The sequence below is a fragment of the Atractosteus spatula genome, chromosome 11 (genome assembly GCF_055471065.1).
Source record: "Atractosteus spatula isolate fAtrSpa1 chromosome 11, fAtrSpa1.hap1, whole genome shotgun sequence".
NCBI lineage: Eukaryota > Metazoa > Chordata > Actinopteri > Semionotiformes > Lepisosteidae > Atractosteus > Atractosteus spatula.
In genome coordinates this window covers 39403009-39413389 of record NC_142716.1, presented here as the reverse complement: position 1 = coordinate 39413389, position 10381 = coordinate 39403009, and the positions used below count along the sequence as shown (strand labels likewise).

At 38.3% G+C, this 10381-nt stretch overlaps 1 protein-coding gene across 1 annotated transcript; it reads left to right on the top strand.

Annotated features, from left to right (window-relative positions):
• The first annotated feature begins 5948 nt into the window (after nt 1-5948).
• Nucleotides 5949-7073, top strand: LOC148824034 (urotensin-2 receptor). The gene has a single exon (XM_088927767.1). The coding sequence runs from the start codon at nt 6000-6002 to the stop codon at nt 7071-7073; it is 1074 nt and encodes a 357-aa protein (XP_088783893.1). The 5' UTR covers nt 5949-5999.
• Nucleotides 7074-10381: the final 3308 nt, after the last annotated feature.

The following is a 10381-nucleotide window of genomic DNA, read 5'->3' as shown; positions in this document are numbered from 1 at the left end:
TTCAAAACTAAGCAACACAAACCAAGGTACGTTATTATTATTTACATGGATTGATAGCAAACGTGCCAAAATCATAATTTTATTGTTAAATTTAACCTCATTAGGATGACCTGTACTGGCTGAATTATAGAGGGAACCGTATAACTTTCTGCATTTCCTAACTAATACTGATGACCTAGGATTTGTAATATTTTATATATTTCTTTTGTTGTGCAAATTACACACATGGATGCTTGGAGAGGGAGGGTGATACAAATAAATTCAGGATGGAATGAATATATGCCAAATGTAATTTAACATCATCTAGATAAGACAAGCAAATCATATTCTGCAAACAGTGTTAAAAAGTGGAACGTGTTGAATTAAAAACAAATAAATCATACAATCCACTATTACACTAGTTATGCATGAGTTCAATCTTGATTAGAAGAGGAAGATTCAACATACTGTGTAGTAAATGGTGTAGAATGTAAATATGTTTATATTGAACAATCAATTGCTAAGAATATATTTTGTACATGTCATAAGGTCTTGATTATAATAAAAACATTATTACTCTATGAGTATTTTACAAAGCAATTAAGTTAAATGCCTTACTCTCACACATTAATTGAACTGAATTTTATTTTCCTGAAAACAGAACACTTGTTGCAAGCATTCAAAATTCTGAGAGATGTTAAAGTCAGCCTATTGGACAGCTTTATGATCAACAGTAAATTTCAGACCCGAGAAAACAAAAGAATTATAGGATGAACCCACTGCGGAGTAGGTTACCAAAACCAGGGCATCACTTAGAGATGTGTGCAGGAGATTTAATTATCTTCTATTAAACACAAAAGCTAGGATAATGGACTCCATCCATCCATTTTCTAACCACACTATCCAGTTCCAGGTCGCAGGGGATACAGAACCTATTCCCGCAAGCAAAGGGCTCAAGGCAGGGTACAACCTGGAAAGGAAACCAATTCATCACAGGGCACATACATACTCACACCAGGGCCAGTTTTCCCAGAAGCCAAATAACCTATATGTAAAAATGTCTTTGGACTGTGGGAGGAAACTAGATCACCAGGCAAAACCCCCCAAACAAACATGGGGGGGGAACATATAAACTACTTGCAGATAGCTCCCTAGGTCTGGAATTTAACCCAGGGCTCCAGCAAAGTGAGGCAGCAAAGCTCACTGCTGTGCCACCGTGTCACCCTTAAAGGACTCGTCTTATTCTTAATTTAAGTTGGAACCAGTTCAAGCCCAACATTATAAGCAAGTACCTGAGGTCCCAAGTGAATAATTCATAGGTTCCCGAATTCAAGGCTTTCATACCTGGGAATATTGTACTGGGTAGCTCATTGCACAAAAGTGTACAGGAGTGAGTGCATGGAACAATACAGTAACTTTTCTTGCTAAAGCTGAATTTTTATGATCTTTCAAGAAAGAAATATTGGGACTGAGTTTTTCTGGAGAACATTTTAAAAAATGTTAATTGATTGTGCTTGTCAATTCTTACCTTGCTTTGAGCTTGAGCACTCAGGACCATCAACAGTCTGACAGGATACAATAAGACATGGCCAGTTTATAGAAACACTTTGCATCTTTATTTCAGCATAAGAACCCATTACGGATTGGATTTTTGCCTACTTTTCCTTAATCATTTGGAGATTTGTATTCCCTGGAAAACACTGTGCATACAAAGCAGGGATTTACTTTGTTCCATTTAAGTTGGTACTGCATATCTTGGGAACAGCAGCATGGAAATTAGATGAAATTGGATTACATTTTACCCAGCAGTGTGTAGAATGCTTCTGGAAAAACGTCACACCACACTTTCTTGGAAAAGAAAGCAGTCCTGCACAGCCCAAGACAACAGACTACATATGAACTAAATGCACCCAAAGTGTTAACAATACTGTGAATAGAAAGGATTTCTATATTTCCCATTTAGTGCATTGCAGAAGTATTCAGATCTTTGCAGTTTTTGCATTTTTCACTTAAAGCTTGCAATCATGACAATTTGTTATACCCGTATACACAAACTACTCCACACATTCAAAACAAAGAAAGCAGTACTATAAATAGATAATGAAAGAAAAGTCATGATTGTATAAGTACTAAAATTATTTAAGTTTACAAAGTTACTTTAACAAGACATGCAATTACTTGTTACTTTAACAAGACATACAATTATTTGAGTGGTCTCTGCATGCATCAATAGCGTTTTAGAATAAATATATCTCTCTAAGGTCTCTCAGTCAGGTAGTGAATTTCAAACAGATTCAACCGAGACCAAGGAGCTTTAGGGAAAACATAGGGATAAAGGGATATAAACGCACAGATCAGAACAAGGGAATAAAACACCTCAACAACCATCAGGTAAGAAAAGAGCTTTTAAGGAAGTCAGGCAAGGAGGAAATTAGGGATGCAAATTGAGGTCAACATTGACTTTAAAGGAGCTACAGAGTTGAGTGTGCGTGCAGTACCAGTCAAAAGGTTGAGTATACCTGCTTGAAACCAGGTTTTTCCCCCCATGATTATCTGTATAACTGTATAAACGTATCTATGAATACTTATTTAATTACATGGTGTACTTATAAACTTACATTAACTGTATTAAAAATGTTTTTTTTCCATTTTCAATAAAATGAACACCCAAAGAAAGCAGATTTCAGTCTGAACCCCAGGTTTAATTACAATAAAAGTCAGAAATGACTTTTATAATAACATGGTGTTAGAACACTGAAAGAAGTTTAAAATGGTCTTTGTTAGATGTTCTCAGTTAACTAGCATGTTACCTCATTTATATTTTGTCACCAATTGGTAAACAGATGAGGGTCCACAATTACTATAAATATAGGGAGCATGGGCAAAAGTTTGTAATTCCTTAATGAACATGGCAACATTTACTCAGCAAGCAAGGAAAAAAGACCATCGATAATAACTTTAAGAAATGAAGGTCAATCTTTAAGACAAAATTGCAAGACCTTTGCAAGTGTCAGTAACTGCTGTAGCCAAGACTATCAAAACAACATGAAGAAACTGGCACTCATGAGGAACAAAAAAGGTCAGGCAAGCCAAAGGTGACCTCAGGATCAGAGAATACATTCATTAGAGTCACAAGTCTGCAAAACCAGCAACTAACTGCCCCTGAAATACAAGCTGAGCTCAATGCAACTAGAAGTACAGATGTTTCAACATCAACTGTTCAGAGCAGGTTGCATGAAGCTGGCCTACCAGGAAGAATTGCTGCAAATAAACCATTGTTAAGAGCACAGAATAAGAGACTTGCCTGGGCCAGAAGACACAGAACCTGGACCTTTGAGGCCAGCTTCACACAACCTCCTCTGAATAGTTGATGTTTGACTGTACACCAAAAGTAACTTAGCAAACTAGCTTATATGGCAGAGTGGAAAATACACCTCCACATGGAGTTTGCAACAATACATTTAAGTGACACTGCAAACAATGTTTTGTGGTCACAAAAGATCACAAATATCCTAATTCAGGTGGTAAGGGAAATCCAAGGCCAGGCCAAGAGCCAAGCAAAAGTCCAGAACCAAAAGTCAGATTAGAAATCAAGATCAGGAAACAGGCCAAAAACCAGAAGCCTGGCAAGGAGTCCAGGGAGTATTCATCACACATAAGATCCAGAGCTCTAAATGTTGTAACAATAGTGAACAAAGAGTCAGAAGGGAGAGAGGTTTAAATAGGTTTGGGAAGAGGGGGTGTGGTCACGAAGGGACACTAGGCAAGCAGGGATTGGCTATTGCCGTTTAGCTGATCTGCGTCTCTGCTGTACAGAAGACATAAGCTCTAGAGGTTGAAATGCCCTCTGCTGGTGGGATGCTGGGACTGTAACAAGAATTCTCTTGACCCTGCCTAAAAAATATATATTAAAATATATGGTGTCACACGTATTACTTGTTTTTGGCTTTTTTTTTTTGTTATATACCCTTGTTTGAGTTGTGCATGTTTTTATTAACGGTGATCTGGATTTAAAAGATGCTTGCCCACTTAGGATCATTAAATAGCGCAGCTGACAGCTAATTCATTGGGTTATTGAAAAACCCGAACCATCATGAAACAATCATTCTGTCAGGCCTTGTTTGTCTGTTTTTTTTTATTACGAAGATAGGAACCTGACTTTCTAGAAGGTGCAGAGACTGACACGGAGAAATCAATATCAATATCTTCTTTTCCACTTTTATTTTTAATAAAAAAGCTGCGGGTTTACTCTACTCGGACCTTAAGCTTAGCTGTTGAAGGCTAACTTGAGAAATGCACGTTTACTGTATGCATTTCAGATATTTTTATGAATTTCCATCATAATCATGCATTTCAGATATTAATTTAAGCCACTTTCGGGACTTTTATTATAAAAAGCGTTAATCGATTTAGTAGCTTACATTTTGAGATTTTGATGCCATTGTGGAATTTTATGTTTTCATTCTAAAGAGGTTTTAGTTACTATTTTAAGCGTACTGTATATATACACATTGTATATACAGGGAATTTATCAGTGTTCTCTTTTTCTTTTTACTATTGCATGGAGGTTACCTTTCATTAAAAAAATCCTATGCCGCACATATGTTTACGTGTTATCAATTTACAATGATACAAAGAAGCTTAAACCTTAGCGGGACGTTAAAAACAGAACAAAATAAGACAAATAATTTAATGAACTGAATATGTAATTACCCGTACAATCCTATAATTAACGGGATGCCGGGATAAAGCAATAATTTACTCCATGATTAGGCGCAGTCATTTGAAAAGAGTTGCGCACAAAGACAAATACTGTCGTTTGTCGAAATCTAGTTTAATAAATTAACTTGATCTTAAATTATCACAAAGAAATCTGCAAGACTTTTAATCTGACGGATAAGGGGCCTTCTGCCAAAGTCACTATATGAGAATAAATCCAAGCCAGTCCAAGGTGTTAAAAATATTTTAGTAGGATAGCAAATCCATGAGAATGTAGAGGTCATTGATGGATACCTTATCGTAACCAGGGACTACTCGCAATTACCCTTATGGCAGAAGGATAATGCAGCAAACTTCCCATGAGTAAGCAGATTCTCGTTTGTCTGTCGGCTAAATTAATCTTACAAAATACAATCACTACTAACGGATAGTTAGCGGATTATTTTATTAAAATATCAATATTTAACAAAGGACGCACTTCATAAACTGTATTCAGTAGCATTCTGGTCAGACAATGGTATTCAATTTTAAAAATAAAAAGGGATTACAATTAAAGAAAAATTGTAAAAATATACCCTTTAACATAGTATAAAGCAGATATAAAAACGTAAAACACGATTTTTTGAAAGTATGGTTTCACGGTCTTACTTTAACATGCATATTTATTGATCAAAGTAATTGCAATAGTAGGTTACTCGTTAACTATTACACTATTTTGCCTACATGCAACCTGCAATCTTTTCTATTTAGCGTGAAAAATGATTAGATATAATATCTGTTGTAACAACATTGCTTTAACAGAGCAGCGCAATTGATTGAATACTGCACAAATCGAAAATAAATGAAACAGAAAACCATAAAAAATCATTATAAAGATTCAGTACTTCGAGTCACAAGTAAGGAAAGACATGGAATATTCTTAAAAGTTATTTGCCCATAATGCATAATAATGCATTATTTTAAACTTGCAAAACGTACGCACACTGTATACGAATAATTCCATTTGACAGACAATATTCAGAAGAGGGTAGCATTATTAATTTAAACGTTATCCTTTTTTGCAAATAACTCAGCAGATACAGTACGTGTACAGTATGCTGTCGACTTGTCTATAGCTAATGAGAATAAACAGGTAAGCTATTTATGTTTTTCAGTTACTGTTCTGTCTGAAACTGGCAATGAAGAGTTGGAGGTGACGTCAGATGCAGAGCCGGTGTCTTGTCAGTTTCGCAGACTCGCACACATTGTGTATAGCCTTATGGATCCCTGCTCGACTTCAGAAACCGCTGCCAAACTCGAACATGAATCAGACCAACTCGGGAAACCTCAGTAGTCCTCACCCCGGATCCGTGGACGAGCTGATCATAACCTCCACATTCGGGACCCTGCTGTCTCTGGTGTACGTGGTGGGGGTGTCCGGCAATGTCTACACACTGGTGGTGATGTGTCATTCCATTCGTTTCGCCGCTTCCATGTACATTTCAATTATCAACCTTGCCCTCGCCGACTTGCTTTACCTGTCCACTATTCCCTTTGTGGTGTGTACCTACTTTCTGAAGGACTGGTACTTTGGGGACGTCGGCTGCCGCATTCTTCTAAGCTTAGACTTACTGACCATGCACGCCAGCATTTTCACCCTGACTGTGATGTGCACTGAGCGTTATTTGGCTGTTACCAAGCCTCTGGACACTGTTAAGCGCTCAAAAGGTTATCGGAAAGCTACCGCTGGTGGTGTGTGGCTGCTTTCTCTACTCCTGACATTGCCAATGATGATCATGGTTAACCTACAGACGACCAAGAAGGACGACGGGGTGAAAAGAATGTGCGCTCCGACCTGGGGTCCCGAAGCTTACAAAATTTACCTTACAGTTCTTTTCAGTACAAGCATAATGGCACCAGGTGTAATTATAGGCTACCTATATACCAAGCTCGCCCGCACCTACCTGGAGTCCCAGAGAAACTCTGTTACAAACAAGGGACATATAAAGCGCTCACCGAAGCAGAAGGTGCTAATTATGATCTTCACCATTGTGCTCGTGTTCTGGGCTTGCTTTCTGCCTTTTTGGATATGGCAGCTGCTGCCTCTTTACCACAAACCGCTGCGACTACCCTCTCACACCCAGACCTGTATTAATTACTTGGTTGCATGTCTGACTTACAGCAATAGCTGCATTAACCCCTTTTTGTACACGCTGTTGACCAAGAACTACCGGGAATACTTGAAAAACAGACACCGGAGTTTCTACCGCTACACGTCCGCTTTCAAAAAACGACCTCCCAGCTTGCACTCCTCGTGGGGAAAATCTGTCTCCTCTAGTAACCAGTTCGACTTCCCATCCGAGACCTTTGTAATGGGACAACTGAAGGCGCATTAGTGAACTCCGCTACAGGTGGCTTGGGTGGTGATAGCTGCCTTTACAAGTAAGCTCATTAATTCTCTCCTGCTTATCGAAGAAACGCGTTTTGGTCTGCTATCAAGATAAATTAGCTTCACCATCCAAGTGTATCGAATCATTATGGTAATCATCTTATATTTCTTCCTCCTTGTCCTTCTCCGGAATGTTTGTCCATAAATAATTTATGTCCTGACTGGGATTTGTGTTTTCCATTTAACTGACGATAAAATAATTATCTCTTGTAGTGAAAATTACACAGCAGACATTTCATAAGCACAAATGTAAGGAAAACATTAATCCAATTAATCAATCGTATTTTAATAACTAAACAAACATCAGGAGTTGAGTATTAATCACACTGTATTAATCCCTAAGAAGTCTTATAAGCATTCTTACATTCATGAAGTATTTATACAGTAAGTACACATTGCACATGACTGCCATTACAGTGAATTGTGTGGTCTTTATGAATTGTGAACCAATAATGATAATACAATATATTTATTTTTAGATGGCTTCCAAAAGAATGTCAAGCAATATAAATAGTTTCAGGAGTTTTTTTTATTTTTCAAAATAAGCATAAAGTTACGTTCAGTTTTACACATTTCAAGAGGGGTTTGCTGTTAATTTTTGTTTTCATTACTTTAAAGACTCCAAGAGGAGCACTTAGTATAGTGGCAGGTTTAAAAGCAGCTTTCAGAAGATTTCAATTACACCAGACATAGCTCTGCAAACTTAATATTGAATTTGTATCCCCACTTTATCCGCCCAAAAGTGCAGAACCAAACAAATTAATATTATTGTTTTCATCTCCATTTCCTTGTTACATTTGATATGTGTATACTTTGTGTGCATTTTGATGTTCTGGAGATTCATTTTGAATTAATTCTAGTAACAGCAGTGTAGATGTCTCAAGAGTAATGATGCAAATTAGCACAGCAATGCCAAATGGCTCCCTTTTCTTTGCATTACCTGCTCAAGAATGAACCGGTAAAAGCTCATTCCTGCTCATACCCTAACAGCAGAGGATGCAGGCTAAAAACTAAAGTACTATGATCACTTATACAGGCTTTGTCCATCTTCCTCGCAAGAGTAAATACAACTGAAATCTGTACAAGAGACCTTCTGTAAATCTAATTCACACTAGTAGTTTACTTTGTTTTGAACATCAGCACTTACTGTAGTATTTGACATCAAATTGCAATAACAAGATAGTTTGAAATGCTACTGAATTATTTCATTGCAACCCAGCATCTTAAAGTAGAAGATCCAGGACGGGGTGGCACAAGAAATGTCTTACTAAAAAATGAATTCAAAATCAATGTGTTGTTCTTCTATCCATTTATTATCTGCTTTATCAAACACAGCTGGGGCCTATCCCAGTAAGCAATGGGCACAAGGCACAATCCATCCTGGAGGACACCAGTCCAGCATATGACTGATACACACACCAAGGGCTAATTTTCCTAGAAGCCAATTAACCTGCCTGTTACCAGTGCTCCAAGGGTGCACCCAGAGGAAACCCACATGAACACAGGGAGAACATACAGTACAAGCTCCACACAGATAGCACCCCAGTTCCAGAACTGAACCCTGGGACTCAGGACTGCAAGGCTATGCTGACTACTGTGCCATCTTGTCAGTTTTCTTTTTTTTTGTTTGTGTTCTTAAATTGTTTGTAATCCAACAGCAAGTTTCAATTTGTTTGCCCTTCACAGTGACATTCAAAACAAAGAAAATAAAAGTATAAATCATTCATTGCTTTTAGTATAGTTGTTGGCTTTAAGACCCTCTACCCTTATGAGTACAAGGTTGAGTTGAAGGTTCACTAGGAGGTTTCTTTGGCAAACAGTGTATTTGTCAGGTAATTTGGACTAAATTTATTTTGGATGTATACAGTAAACAGGTATACAGTATATAGAATATGCAATTTAATTGAATATACTGTATACTGATGGAAAAAAGAAACACAACACCTCCTCCATACTCTGGCCCTCCCATCTGCATGGAACAGGCTGAAGAGTGACTCATCAATGAAGAGGTCCATTGCAGCCTCTGTCTGGCCCAAGCCAGTTGTGTGTGATGTCTAGAAGGTGTGAGCAGAGGACCTCTGACAGGTCGCCTTGCTCTAAGGCCAGCGGCATGGAGTCTCACTGTCCTGTCACTGATGCAGGCATTGTGTCTGTCGGCAGTTTCAGCAGCAGTATGGGTGGCAGATCTGAAATGATCTCTCAGATGGACCAGTCTGATGTGTCAGTCCTGCTCTGGTGTAGTCACTCGAGGGCGACCGGATCTTGGACAGTCATCTGTCCTGCAGGTCTACAGTCAGGACACAGTGGAGCGGCTTACTCCATAGTGTCTGGCAACGCTGGCACATGACATGCCTGCCTGCAGTATGCCAATGGCCCTCTCCCTTGCTTCTGGTGACATTCGAGGCGTTATGGAATGCACAGAAAACTGATTAAGTGTGGCCGTTTTCTTGTAGTGACCTACTGTAAGCTTTGAATTAAGGCATTTTTAAAGGTGACATGATCAGGCATTGTTCCCCTAGAACTCGTTGGGTAAAAGTGCACCTAACAAGCTTTCTTGTGATTGGCAAGTTGCAATGCCTCACTCCACAAGCTGTATTGCTGGTCAGAGGGCTTAAAACAAATTGACAACTTTTTGTGAACGTACGTAAGCTCTATCTCTAGTCTTCTCATTCCAAAAATATTGTGTTTATTTTTTCCAGCAGTATATATGTATGTCATCCTTATTTTTATATACTGTTTATACATTTCTATCTTCTTGCTGAATTGAGACCTCAGTTAATTCTATTTTTGTGTCTGTTAAAAAAGTGCAGAGATTTATTTTTTAATACAGTAACATAATATGCATCCCAGCATCAGGGCAGAATATTTCTGCTATGGAAATATGGAAATGGAAAGGAGTGAGCAAAAAGCAGTGCTGCCGGAGGGAGTAGGTAAATTATAGGAGAAGCACTTTTGGAATATAAAGGGAAATAGGTAATTGAATAATTGGTGGTCTAAAAAAGTGATAAAGAAGCATGGACCAAAAGAGGATCCATTGGCAGCAGTAAGCCATGGGAAACCGTGAGCCCTCATGAGAATGTTCTGTTTCCCAGGCAGGACAGCCATGGGCTGAGAGACACCACAGGACGGCGGGTGTAACATTTTAATTATTGTATAGAGAATCTTCAATTGCATAAATGATGAATGCTCCTTAATTCTCCTGAATAAGAAGTAATTCCAAGTGGTCTTGTGGATCCTGGGTTTGATTTGGAGATG